At 40.6% G+C, this 14,989-nt stretch overlaps 1 protein-coding gene across 2 annotated transcripts in view; it reads right to left on the reverse strand.

Annotated features, from left to right (window-relative positions):
- Window positions 1-14,989, reverse strand: part of sema5a (sema domain, seven thrombospondin repeats (type 1 and type 1-like), transmembrane domain (TM) and short cytoplasmic domain, (semaphorin) 5A) — a 110,652-nt gene that overhangs the window by 47,801 nt on the left and 47,862 nt on the right. For both annotated transcript variants that reach the window (XM_078280715.1, XM_078280716.1), the window contains exons 5-9: window positions 13,150-13,212; window positions 10,030-10,128; window positions 5,095-5,308; window positions 3,503-3,788; window positions 1,636-1,771 (exon numbers count right to left, since the gene is read on the reverse strand). In XM_078280715.1, the coding sequence (XP_078136841.1) occupies window positions 1,636-1,771; window positions 3,503-3,788; window positions 5,095-5,308; window positions 10,030-10,128; window positions 13,150-13,212 (798 nt within the window). The remainder of the gene's footprint in view (window positions 1-1,635; window positions 1,772-3,502; window positions 3,789-5,094; window positions 5,309-10,029; window positions 10,129-13,149; window positions 13,213-14,989) is intronic.

A 14,989-nucleotide genomic window follows, 5' to 3' on the forward strand; every position in this document is an offset into this window, starting at 1 on the left:
GCTGGTCTCCCTATGTTGGATGTGTGTAGGTGTGTGTGCACAAAGGGCGAAAAAAAACAAAAAAAAACGGGCAGGCCATAAATCCTCTGCTCGTAAATCTTACCCTCCAACATTGACAAATGCTTGATGAAGATGTCACTGAAACCTAGATAAAGTGTGCATCGGGCCAGCGGTGAGGAGCAGCTATTGTGCCTTAGCTTAAGTGGAGAGATGCAGATGGAGAGGAAGAACTGATCCTGGTTTATCCTTGAGGAACACAGCCTCATAAAAGCTTATGGTATATATATAAACCTCTATGTGGTGTACCAACAGTGTGCTGAGCAAAATGAATCGGTGGTCAGCACTGGCGATATAGAGAAAATTGGTTTTCTTGAAGGTAAGTGAATTTCCGACATGTAGATATATGAACGCATGACGGCAATGAGACACTTTCTAAGTTACAGATCCATGTGTATGTGCTTAGTAAACTGTCAGAGCTAGCACCTTTTCTGCATGAACATTTCATCCACCATTTTCTGCATTAGCATGTCATTATAGATAATGTGTGTGTGACTTCATGATAGCAGCCATCGCGAATGCACACGCAGCTGCTGGCTTGACGGAAAAATGATCGTGGGCCTGTGATGGGAAACGTGTGGAAGTGAAGTGTGTGTCACCCACTGGCAACTGCTTGGTTTGCCCCTCCCAGATTTAGGACAGAGTGTAAACATAAAGTGCCGCTTGTGCAAAACAAGGACAGTTTATTAGAAAGGGACTACAGTTCACAAAATGAGGCCATGAAACATTTTAAAGGAGTGATTGTGCCATTTTAAAAATCAGTGGATTTTATAACGAGCGGTCGTAATGTGTCCGTTCATAAGTAGAGAGAGGGATGATTGATAGAGGGAAGAAATTAATGAGAGTGAAGAGCTTGCTGGGACTCTAAGGCAGGCTCATCAGGGTGAACACACATACACATCACATGCATACAGTTCTTTAGGCAGGCACCCAGACACACATATTGTTTGGCTTCGTTGGCAGTGTGTTGGGACTAAATTACCTCATCCATGAACAAATGATCATTAAGAATTAGCTCACACTTCATAAACTGCCTTAGTGAACGTGTTTTTACACAACTGTAGTGATGCCAATTTCGGGCTGTTGGTCGGTCCAAAACTTTGGTCAAGACTGAAATATCTCTTAGTACAGACATTGATGGTCCCCAGAGGATGAATCTGTCTGCCTTTAGAGATCCCCTAACTTTTCCTCTAGTGGAAACTCAGATGTGAAATGTAAAACATGAAATTACATCTACTGTATAGGATGGATTGCCATACAATTTGGTACAGATATTCATGTCCCCCTCAGGGTGGATCGGAGTAACAAAATGTGTTTGTCCAGCACTTTGGTAGGCCATTCCCATCAGTCTCAGCTGTACTCTGTGTTTAGTGCTAACTGGTAAACATTATACCTTGTAAACACCAGTATGTTGTCATTTTCAGCATGTTAGCATGTTTAGCTCAAAGCACTGCACTACCTCACAGAGCCACTAGCATGGTTGTACAATATTTGTCTTGTTTAAGTTTTTGTGGTGTTCCTCTGCTGTTTATTAAAAAAAAAAAAACAGGCTAGGGCTGTATACAGTAGTTTTGTTACCTGAAAGTCTGGGTTAGGGTTGGGGTAGGGCAGCCACGCTGACCGTGAGTTCTCCTGGTACTTGAAGGGCCCGTTGAAAACCTGTGATATGGCACTGAGATTGAAGGCACACACCGCAGACGCAGCAATGCTGTTTCTGTATGTCAGGAACAGAAATAAAGGGAAGAGAGACCCAACAAAGGGGTTGAAAGGACGAAAGGGATGATAGAGGGAGAAACAGAGGAAAGTATTGGATGAAAGGAATTTAAAAAAGCACACCATACCACTAGTAGAAAACTGCTCAGATGTTGTTGTAAAGCTGACCTCTGTGTGTTTGTATTGCTCTCAGCCAACAATACAAATCAAACAATGGACAGACAGACGCAGACGCCAGCGTAAGTGATCGTCATTATTGGAATATAAATCCAGCAACAGGACACAATTAAGCTGTCTGATTAACTGTACAGATTTCTGGGCTGAAATACAGCTTTGACTTTTTATGCTGTCAGTTTCAACAAGTACGGGTCTCCTCCCTCAGACGAGAGAGTAAAGAATGAGAGTATTAACTCTCAACTTAAACTGAGAGTCTTGGGCGATGTGAATTATAATCCAATGCGGCTGTTCATTAAACTCTGTGCCTGCAGGGGGAAATGTTTCCAATACCCTTCAAAAGACTTCTTTTTCAGCAATGTAAAGGCATTGACCATAAAGAATAGATTACTCAGCTTTTAATAATGGTCTGTGCGTGTGCGCGTGTGTGTTTGTGAGTATGAGAAAGTAAAAAAAATAACAAAAGAAAGGGTGTTTGTGAAAATAGAAAATATTAGTTTTCATCCATGGATGCATCCCATCTCTTACATCCCCCATGTGTATGATACAGTGTACACTTTAACAGTGATGATATGCTTCTTCTAAGGGATTTGAATTTCAGATGGTACTAGCAGGAGCGATCCTGTTTTAAGCTGGTTTGAGTGTTTCTACTGGAAATTCAATTTAAGATGCACATGGCCACGTAAACATTGCTGTTGTATATCACTAAATTTTATATGCTCAGTGTGCATGCTACAAAAAGGTCACATGCTAAGTTAATGCAATCAAAGTTTGATTGTTTACACAACTGACAATGTGATGCCGAACACACTGTGAATTATACATGAAGCTCTGCTGTGGGTGCATTTAAAACAACAAAGAATGAAAGAAAAATCTGATGATATGATAAATTGGCATTTTCATCCGATATCAGCGTGCTGTGAGCTGGATTTCACTTTGGTTCATCCTTCACAATTTTTCCAATTGTGGAAAATAACTTTAAAAGCTCTAAACTTCTAACGACTTGATAATTGAATTAATCTGATTATTTACAAAGGGTTGATTTCGTTTAAAGAAACTGTATGCAAATAAAGATACAACATAAAACATAATATCCTTATTGTGCTTTATTTTGCATCTTTACTTCAGGAAAATCCCTCAGGGTGGAAAAGAAAGAAATTCGTCAACACACACATTTTGTAGATGCAAATTTCAAAGGGTTCTTGTTTTAAAAACGTCAGCTCATGTTAGCTTCATTTGCTAGCTAACTACAGCTGATCAAATCTGCTGGGTTCAGGTGTCATTTCAGCCAGTAGAATAGACGGTCACTAGCTAGATATGAGAAGCTACTTTTGTCTACCTCTGTCTAAAATGAATTACTAAGAATGTTTGTCACCATTATTATTGTAAACTTAATTTGTTGTGCGAGAAGGTGTAGCAACAATAACTAAGGGGGCCTGGGTTTAGATAATGGCCAACTGTGGATTTAAATGCTATTTTCATACATTGTGTCAGTACAGTATGAAGAGTGTAATGAATTTGTGTTTATTGTACATTTGTAAAATCTCATGTTACTCACACGTTGGTAGTGAAAATGCCGTAGAGCAGCTCCAGCTCAGGCAGGTAAAATGTTCCCTGCAGCTCGTTGTAGTTGAAGGGGATTTCCCCCGGGCGAGAGCAGTTCAGCCTGGCCTTCATAAAGGTGGTCCACGTGTCCTCCAGGAGGAAGCGACCGCCGATGTCGTTCTTACATACACGCCCTGCACGGGAAAATACCGTCCGGCCACAGTCATGCTCCACTGCGTTTTCCCGGAAGAAGAAGTAGGTGAAGTTGCCGATATCGTAGGAGGAGACAAAGTTTGGTTCTGTTGAAGGAGAGGTGGCAAGAGACGAGGGAAATAAGTGTGACTAAGAAGACACAGAAAGAAAAAAATGCAGAGAGCTAAGACAAAGATGAAGTGCAGAGAGAGGAAGAAGAAATACCGAAAAAAAAATAACCAATATAGCTGTGGGAGTAAGAGAGAGTGGGAGAGCGAATGGGTATGTGCTATGACTGATTGACTCGCAGTGTGTGTGAGCGTGAGGCCCACACAACAGCAGGTGATTAGGATTAATAACTACAGGCCATGTTATTAATAGCGTTGTGTTGTAATAAGAAAACTCATTTTTCACTCCCCTAACCTAAAGGTTAGAATGAGAAATGACCACAACAGGTGTAGCGTAATAGCTCTCACCCTATCTGAAACACGCGACCTCCATGACACTGTCACAGCTAAGGCCTTCATCTTTATGTATGACATTATTGGATCTAAACTGCACACTTTATTCTCACTGACAGTGATTTAATTCACCTTTAAATGAAAGTGTCCCCCACCCTCCTCATTTCACCCCTCCTCTCCTCTACACCTTTGGAGGGCAGTGCAGGGGGAGACAGAGGGACAAAAATCAATCTGCCACAAAATTACTTATTAAACCTTATCCCAGAAGGTTGCTGCAAAGCAATGTATGTGGTGGCTTTTAATTTATTGTTTCAATTTAGCTTAAATGGGAATCAGATAAAAGACCCTTGCTGAACATATACTGATTGACCTGCTCATCTGAAGGCTGGACACCTTAAGCTGTCTGAAGTTCTCCAATGTGCACTGAGGAGCGTTATGCTTGAAGTGCGTCTCTGAGGTGTCAGACAAGACATTGATTTCTGACGATCTCACAATTTCATGCTCCTCAAAGAAAGGGTGAGATAAATATAAAGATGTTCTAGTTGCTTAGTAACTTCATCGTTTTTACTAATAAAATGCAAAAGAACAATCATAAAGAGAGGATCTTGTTTTCCAGCATTCGCTAACACTCCTTAGCTCACACAGTGGTGATTTGAGGCGGAATACAAGCCTTCGTTCAACAGAGACAGCTTCCTACTCCCATGCAATTTAAGTCAAGCATCTGCCATGCTTAAGTATCCTTGAGCAAAACACTGAATCTCCAAAAGCTGCAGTGCTGATGTTTAATAGCTGTGACAGGGGAAAGCAAAAAGACAATTTTCTCCTTCATTGTGTTTCTTTCTAGTTAAAATTCCCATCTTTATGTAACTTTTTTTTTTTTTTTTTACACACATTTACATAAACAGTAACATCTCTATCTATATCTGGACTCTAAACTTTGTCACTCCCCTACCGTTCAGCCACTTGGAGTTGTACTGGGCAGTGCGCAGCGGTGGTAGGCCACCCAGGCTGCGGTAGATGGCGGGGTCTCGCCCAGAGAAGTCCATGGCCGTGGCAGCGTAAAGCTCCCCGCTGGAGGTGATGAGGGCAGTGGAGTTGTGGAGGGGGTTGTAGGGACACCGAGCCATCCCGCTGATCTGATCGTGGATCTCTGTCAAATTTGTCAGCTGCAACACAGAAAAAGAAGAGGATGAATTAGGCAGGGGAAAGTAAAAAAAGTTTATACTGGAAAGAGGAAGAATAGGCATTGACGGGGAGCAGATGTTGCCTAGATCCTACCAAGACAAAATTATTTGGATTGTTTGTAACAGGAGTATCCCTTAAGTTAAGAAACAAAAACAAAAACAATAAGATGCATTTTTCTAATAAATAAATTAAAAAAAAGTATCAAAGGGCAACATTAAAATGCAAATCAGAGGGGTCTGGTAATGTTTTGTTTGTTCCTGCTGATATGCAAATAAATGTGGACAAAAAAATGCGGACTAAAAACAATACCCCATCTCATTATGTTTTGTTTGGTTTACATCTGCTGCGAAACACACACGATATATATATATATATATATATATATATATATATATATATATATATATATATGAGCAAAACCTTCAGGAGCAGCAAACGAATCAGAGAACACATTTAGAATCATTAGCAGCATAAAACACACAAACAGAGCAGCTGCCTAAAGTCCAATGTCAACAAGCCACCGCTCAAGAGAGCAATACAATTACTAAAACAGGCTTCTTCAATCAAGTTACTCTTGGTTGCAGTGTTTTCTTGGTTTGGTTGATGATTCAACAGAACAACCAGCTGCTTGTCTGGTTAAAACATTATTATACCACATCTTTGAGAAGCCTCTCTGGGTTTAAGAGAGGCTTGATATGAGATGCAGTCTTCTCTCATATTCTGCCTTTAAATAGGAGGCCAAAATCCAACTCCCCACTTTAAAAAAATACTTTATAGCATGACCCTGGCTTACCCCTGACACACTACGCTGGTTCCTATTCAATAAAAAAAACACACACAGGCCATAGCTCAGTGACTCAGCCTTGAATACCAAAAAAAGAGTAATGCATTTTTTAAATCCAAGATGTAATTATATTTTATGGTGCAAAAGTAAACAGTATAGGAGGATTAGATCATAGTTTGTGCTTCCATCCAAGTTCATCTAAATTCCTAAGGCAAAGTAAAAAGATTGCACTAATCTTTTGTTTTCAAATCCAAAAATAATAATTAAAATGATTCTATTTGCAATTACTTTTCTATCAATCAGGGCTTCACATTTTTGACTCCTCCGTGGTTGCAGAGGACCACAGTTACACAGCACATTGGAAAAATTCACAGCTCAATCTCTCCTCACACATTTTGACTGAATAATCTGTGGACAACTCTTCCACTCAAGAGGCCAGACTCCATTCTGCGCATGTGTTGGGGGAAATGAGCCACTTCTTCAGCCAACTTTCTGGAGCCGGTTGATTTGGATCAAGGGTTCTGTTAACTCCTGCCACCTCTGCTACACCCCAACCACAACAAAACAGGGCAGCCCTGTCTGAGTTCTGCTGGCCTGAAATGAAAGCCTGCTATTGACGGAACTCATTCTGCGGGCCGGAATGGCTGTTTTTAGGTCAATTGGGTCATTTAGAAAAACAAGAGGACGAGTGATAAATAGATAGACTGCAGTGCATCCATTGCATTTTGAGGAAGTGGACTGAAAGTCTTCTCTATGGAGCTCCCAGCAGCTGTGCAAGTTGGACACTGAAGTGACTTTGAATGCCTCTAATAAGACTTTTTTAGAAAGAGACAGCTCACAGATTAGACACTGCTGCGAAAGCCAGTTGGGTACTATGTATGGGGCTACTAAGATGCTATTGTGACTGTTTTATCTACCCACCATGACAGGAAATCTAGCCACAAGCTTTTTTCATCGTACAGGATTTTCATTGATATTCCACTGTGGATGCAAATGACATCCTAGCAGCTATTTGTCATGTGAGTGTGAACAGAATGAAAGAGTTGTCACAATAAACTGTTGTTGTACGTAACGTTTTTTGTCTTACTAAGGGCTGTACTGACGTAGCTGTAGCGCGCTGGGTTTATGTTTTTACAGGTATTTCTGGCAACCCTTCCTGACTGTCAAACTGGGCAGTTGATAACAACACACAGGCCAAAACACAAACAGAAATTCCGTCACGGAACGGAATATCTGATGACGCATTGGGGTCATTTTTGGAGTTATTACAGTAAATATATTACATATTGGACCTTTAAGTTAAAACATCATTATTGTCATCAACTTCTTCTGTCACATGCTCAGCAATCACTGCTCGTTTGCAAATTCTATACAAAAACCAAAGTGTAAAAACGGCCAGTAGACTAGACTCCAGGTTATTTGGTGAGCTGGTAGATTTAGTTACCTTTGGTACCATTGGTACCATTTTTCAGTAAAATAATCTGTGAAGAGTGCAGTTTTTTTAAGTGGCACCCAGAAACTTCATTTTAGTATTGTCCTTATTCTGAAGTATAATGGAAAGACAGATGACATGATAAGATACAGTAATATTTGACTTAAATTTGTGTTTGTAGGCTTTGCTTTTTTCTTTCTACTATAAGCAAAAATGTGCTCTTTTTATGTTTTTAGTTAAAGACATCGTCTTGCTGCTATTGCCATTATCCCCATCGTCAGCGTCATCATCAGTGGCAGCATGGGTAAAAGTCAGAGAAATTAACAGCTGTTTAATCTATAACCTCTGAGCACTTATTAAACTAATAGAATATTCTGCTCCTTCTCTGTTCATCCATCACCGCTGATAGTAAATCTGTCTGAGCGTGATTCCATTGCTGTTGCTGTGTGCCCAACCAGTGTTTCACATTAACGGATGTTCAGTGGGTAAATATGACAGCGCCTGATGAAATACTGCTATAATAATGTCATGACATTTCAACTATATGTATTTTCACAGCGGCAAACAGTCATTATGAGCCTGTGACCTTTGGGTGCAGTGCTTTTGGACCAAAACAAATGTCATCATAATAGTAAACTCCTGCCGCCTTCTCCACTGAAATCCCACAGAAGGAGACACAGGTATTTTATATGGTTGAAGGTATGCACAATAGGCTGACATTTTAAATGTTGGTCTATACTTAACTTTAGTGGGCATTTGTCAGTAACAATATTGGACGAAAAAGACACTTCAGTTACCGAGAAACATGGTTATTAGTACCGTACGCTGTTGTAATAAACATGAGGGGTTGCAAACTGGTGGTTGATACAGACACAAAACAAATATTGTGTTGGCCTCACTGTTCCAAAAGCCTGCTGGAATTTAAACTGAAAAGTCTGACTAAACACAAAATTAAAACATGGGATATCGTCACACTAAGTCAAACAGCCTACATAAGAAGAAAAGACATGATTTGATTTAAAGAATAAAAGCTAATTACCAATGAATCATGAAGAAGGGCAAAGCAGCACAGATAAGACAAAGACATATTTACTTGTGTCTGCAATACTTATCAGGAGTAATGAGCTTAAGGCAATATTTTGATTACGCCGTTTAACAAGTTTGAGGAAACACAACTTCTTAAATAACCGAGCTTAATAGGATTCATCTTATAATTGGTCTACATCCCTGACTGCACAACAGAGGAGGCGAGAACAGCCAAACAAGCTCATACAGTAAATCCTGTGATATTAGGATCACGACTCCATCACATCTTGATTAAATGTGTTAATCAACCTTGGCCCTTTCTGTTGACATTGTTAGTTTGATCAATAACACTTCAATTCATATTTGCAAAGTTATTGAAGGATAATGACTTATGAAGATGTGCTCATGGGGTAATAGGTGTTCCTTTAGAGATTTTCAGCACTGAAAAACAAATGTGACACATATTACAGAAAAGGAAAAAGAACTGAGCAACTATGGCTGCTGTCAACTTCCACTCTGCACTGCAACATGGATGGGAGACTCCTGAGGGACCGCGAAGTGCAAAAAGTGAGATACTAATGAGGCTACTTCACTGACAAAGACAGTTGAATGTGTCAGAATGGACTTGGTTTTACCTTATTAGCTGTTTCTTTGTCACTTCTATTTAGTTTTTAAAACCTTTCTACAATTCTATTTCAGAATTTCCTGTTAAATTCTTTAAAGCAACACGATTTTGCAAAACAGCAACAATTGTGGCCACAAGTGATTGATTATCATGGGATTATGGGATAATGGTGAATTTTGTAGTGTTTTTGTATTGTACAGTAGCACAAATAGAGAAGAGTATTCAAGTCAGTAAAATTACATCTGTTCTACATGAATGTCTTTCTAGCTGACATTAGCTAACATTAGCTACTGGTTGTACCACACCAAGTAAGGCTGTATGGGCAAAACCTGTGTGTACTGAACAGAGAAAGGCTGCATTTTATTGCTCATGGATCAGCCTCTTCCGTTTTACTTGGAAGAATGTGTAATTACTGTGTGTCTTACTTTGATGTTTAATTAACCAACCCTATTCAGTGTTGGGTTGGAAAACCTTGCACAATGTGGTACACAGACAAAAAATGACAAATTCCAAATGAATTTTGACATAAAAAAAAACAGTTAAACCAACAGTCAGTGTGTTTATTGAAGATTGCATTGTAATAATAGCTTGCTAGGCCAGCAGCTAACATGCTAGCAGATTAGCTTGCTAGCGGTAGTGCTAGCTCAACATTCACCTCTGGTTTGTGACCGTCCCCAACATTCATATGCAAAATTACTTGCTGACTTTACTTGGATCAGACAAAAGAGTTTACATGGTCATTTAAATAGAATCAGAAGCCTTAATATGGTTACGAATAATTGGCCTTAATGTGAACCTGGTTAAACAAAAGTAGCAGAAACTGTGATGTTCGTACCGTTCGGTTGGTGCAGATGGGGGTGAAGGCGTTGGTTCCACAGGTGAACAACCTGTTCCCATTCACCAACAGCACCCTGATGTAGTTCTGGCACTCCTCCTGTGGAAACACACCAGCAAACAGCAGCGCCGTTATCTTTACAACAGCAGCATTAGGCAGAGAGACAAAATTACACTTTAAACCAATAAATGAGACAAACACCCGAAACCGCGGGAAGGCTACTCTAAAACGTGGCCAAGCTTGACAGAGTCGAATCAAGGCTAATGCCCACACGGCTTAGCCCTGTCACATCTTAATTTAACAGGGACCAGATCTGTGGAAGGATCTGACTGAGGTGGAGAACAGATAAATGCAACAGGCATGGGAGAGGACCACTCAGGATTGGTTTAGGAAATTGCCTTGGCTTTGTTGACTGGTCAAAAAGTGAAATGAAAGTGTAGCCCCTCATATGCTTCATTAAAGCATGTTTCTTTTTAGGCTGCTCTACATTAATCAATTCAATCCCCTTTCTCTCTCAATTATAGTGAAGTACAGGTTCACCACTCTTTTCTTGGCTCGCTCCTCCTGAGGTTTTTGCCTGGGTTTCTAGCAAACCACTCAGCACTTGGTTAAAAGCATGCGACAAATAAAGCGGGACAGACGTGGTGAATGATTGATTGAATGATTGATTGCAGCTGAACGTCATGAACTCTCGACATTGCCGTAGGGCTTTCATGCAGGTTTACTGGAGATGTCCATCAACAAAACAACAGCAGTCAGTATTCTTGACAGAGAGTGGCATTTGCTTTTGTCCTAGGACAAGGTAATAAACTCATAGGGTCCCCTCCATCTGAAAGGGGCCATGGCTGGATTGGGACCCTCGTAGAAATTTAAAACCTTGTAAATCTGCTAGTGTCTTAGACACTTAAGGTGCCCAGGGCAACACCCCCAAACGCCACCACCACCCTCTCAAGGGTCTGATTTAAGAGTGGAGGGCACCGTAGGAGAGATGGATGGAGTAAGGGCTTTTATTTCCCCCGATCAACATGAAGGTTGACTCATAAAACAACTCGTTTCCTGGTGCTAAGCACAGCCAAAGTATGTGTGTATGTGTTCATATGTGTGCCTGTTCAAAACAGTGCGTCTGTAGTAAAACTTGTTATGTATACCTATATATCTTTGCTGATTGTGCAGCTCGTTGTGAACTGTATGCTTGTGTATATGTGTGCGCATGGATGCAGGAGTGGGTTGTGTGGCATCTGCATAATTTAATTATTCTCTGCTGTTTGTTTCTACAGTAAATAACAGCATATTTAATATTTGCCCAGCCTAACCGTCTTGACTTGTTTTCAAAAACTTCCTGACAAATGTTCCACGTCTGTACTGTAATACAGAGGCTGCTATGCTTGGCTCTCGCATTATAAAACAAAGCAGAGGCAGCAATCAAGTCCTGTCAAGTCAATTCATCTCTCCTTTCTTCTCCCGGTTGAAATAAATCAAATACACAAGAGAAGAGCGGACGCGTGCATTAAGAAGAAAAAAATACAATCACTTGTAAATTCACTCAAAGCACAGGCACGGTATCTGTGTAATAGCTTAAGCGATGGTATATTGCTGCGTGCTGAGTTAGGTAATAAACCATCGAAAGCCCTGTCAACTGCCGGAGAATGAAGTCTTTTAATGCTATTCTTAGTGTACATTACGGGAGCTGATTCTCAGAAGGGAACATTGAGCAAAATAATTTGACTCTGGGAAACAACAGTGACTCTCAAGGACTGAGGTAGCTTTGGTCTGTAATTCACAACAGCTATCTTGTGCTGGCCAGCCCGTGCATGCCTATTATGGGTTCCTAACCACCTTTCACAGGAGGATAAATACACAGCGGTGCACACACACACACACAGGGATCAGGGCTGGGTAGTTCACCTACAAGTCAAGTTCAGCTCTAAACCAGCTGTTTTGTAGACAGGGGTATGCCTTCTAACCGCATAGAAAAACATACACTTCTGCACAAAAAGAACCTACAAAAAACAATAGGAACTCCCTTTATGCAAGGCCTATAAATACGAGTTTGGCTGTTGTTGGGAAAGCTTTTGACTTTACAACTTGATTTATATCTATTTTGAGGACAATCACACGTATAAAGCAGGGATTCCCACTGAGTCGAAATGTTAACGCCGACTGAAGAGTTCCATGTTGCTTTACAGCTTCAATATGTTTCATGCTGTTTTGAAGCCTGCAGCTTTGCAATTTCGAAAATTGTTTAGCAGTGGTGGAGGTTTCTTTTTAAATTAGTAGTTTATACTGTTGTTAAAATGTAACTTTTACACATCAATATCAATTTATTAGTCGTCTTCCCGGGCTCTGGAGGGAGCTTCATCCAATCTGAGAAAACAACCCTTGTGATGTCATCAGGGTTACAACATGTTGGGTTTGGCTTGGAGATTATACTTTCAGCCATGTTAGCGGAATGGCTAGAGGAATGGTAATGTCGTTGGCTGGGTTGGTCAATCCCCTGACTCCTTTGAAGATATGAATTTGTCCATTACTTTGGTTTATGTGTTCTGTACTTTGTGTTTAGCGCTAAGTAGCAAATATTAGCTTGCTACACGCTAAACAAAGATGGTGAACATGGAAAAAATTATACATAAATATCAGCTTGTGATCATTGTCATTGTGAGCATGTTAGCATGCTGATGTTAGCATTTAGCTCAAGTCACTGCTGTGCAGCCTCATAGAGCCGGAAGCAGGTCTGACTCATGACTCAGGTGCATCACAAACAGGGTGCAGAGTTTGAAATATGTTAGCATTTACCAGACATAGAGGGAGTCAACAAAACAAAGAGTTGTTATTGAGTTGCATTATGGAAAGTGTAGGATCTAGGCTTTTTGTCCCTCACACATCCAAAAACTTAAAGGGATACTAAATTGCTGGAATATACACCTTTAAATGTCTTGATTAAAACCAATTTGTTCAGATAGCTTCAAAATAGCAACCATGAACCTAATTCATGAAGTGCACCTTTTACTGAGGACAAGATATTTTCTGCTAAATCAACACAGGAACTTGTTTTTCTCAAGTGTCTGACAAAGCAATATAACAGTGTGACGTTTGAAATGCTCAGGCATCACTTAAACTTACCTCAGACTTTCCACGGCTGAAGCAGGCTCCCTTGGTGAACTCATCGCAGTGCCACTCAGCCTCCTGTGGAAAGAGAGAAAAGAATTATGAGGCTCAAAAAGAAGCAACCATCAGAAACATTTGGTGCCATGTCATCATGAACCACTTTGAAAACCTCTCAGGGAACCAAATCAAAACTAAAAGGCTAAATTTCAACCTTTTTGAAGTCAATTTGATATCTGGTGACATTGTCTGAGATAGCAGAGACAATAAAAATGCCAGAGAAGACATGAACACACAGTCACAAATAGAAAACCATACTGCAATGACTTAGATACGCTGGCTGAAGCACTCATTTCTGTGTGCTGACTATTCTTTGACTTGAGTGGGAGGAATGGATTAAAACAGAAGCGAACAGTAAATTAATCTGACATTACATCTTCACTGTACTCTCAATACCACATACACACTTACAGTATACACAAGTTTATAAGCCATATTTAATACAGACGCAGAATCCAATTCAAATCCAATTAATGTGCATTCCAAGCAGAGACCTCAAGAAACGAGTCTTGTTTGTGCCGAGCTGAATGCCCGATTTGATTTATGTTTGAGGAAAAAGGAGGCATCTTTAAGACGTAACACGCAAGTCCCTAGAGTAGGATGTCAAAGTGATTTACATGTGAGGAAGAAACAGAGAGACGCTTTTTACATTTTACTACAGGAGGGAGAGGAATAAGGAGATAAAACGTTGACTTGTCTCCTCCGAGGGTGAAGACACCAGCGTGCTCCAATTTCTACCTTTTAATTTCAGCGTGACCTCTGGGGGGGCTTTCTCATTGATAAAAGTTCTCTATTCATGAAATGAGTGTTGGCCTCAGGACAGCACTGGGCCACTAAGACACTCACGCTTGTGACAGGCAGAATTAGCAGTCACTGCCACCAGGCAGTTAGAGGAATATTTAACAGAAAAATTGGCTGGCGCAATAATACGCTTAATGCCAAGTCACGAAAAGTCTCCAAAAGTAAAACTTTCAACTTCTTTTTTTAGCCAAAAAGACACGAGTTTCCTGCATTCATAACTTGGCTAGTGGCCAGCGGCGCAAGAGTTCACTCTCTGTGGGAATATGGTAAATATCGCAAAATGAAAGAGAATATTAGATTTCACCTTGGTATCAGGAAGATTTTATTGCCGGACAAGAGGGGAAACAAAGCTGAGACCCCCTCAGCACTTCTCAGACAACTTCTTTTATTTCCTATTTAAGAAGGCTCTGGGAGTTTCCTCTGTGTGTTTTATGACAAGGCCTTTGCTTTCCGCCTGACTGGCCTTTGGGAGGCGTAGAAACACCCATAGGGGCACACTCACACATACATGCACACATAGGCAGTAACAGGAGGGAGCTTAGAGAGAAGAGAGAGCTCAGGGTATGGGGTCCTATTCAGGGAGGATGAGATATGGAGTATTAATGTGAGCTGGCTTCTCTCTCACTCTGTGTGTGTGTGTGTGTGTGTGTGTCAGTTCACATTCCAGCCCAAAGCTGGCTATTCTGGGTCCGTGCAGCCACCACAGACACAAACCACACACATCAGCACAAGCAGCACAGTCTGCACACACAGCACCACAGCGTGTCCCAGCTGAATTGAATGTAGGTGCTGAAAAGTGCTTTCACTTATCAGGGGGGGGGGAAACCTGTTAATGGCCCGAAACCTTACCCACTCATGTTCAGGGTAAAAATCAATCATAATACAATGCAAAATCACAACTTGAGATCACATTAATGGGAGCAAATTGGTTGCTTTTATCATTACGGGGTGATTAAGTAATTTATCATCATCTGAAAAAGTTCAAAGCAGATTTTCA

The sequence above is a fragment of the Sander vitreus genome, chromosome 22 (assembly GCF_031162955.1).
Source record: "Sander vitreus isolate 19-12246 chromosome 22, sanVit1, whole genome shotgun sequence".
Lineage (NCBI taxonomy): Eukaryota > Metazoa > Chordata > Actinopteri > Perciformes > Percidae > Sander > Sander vitreus.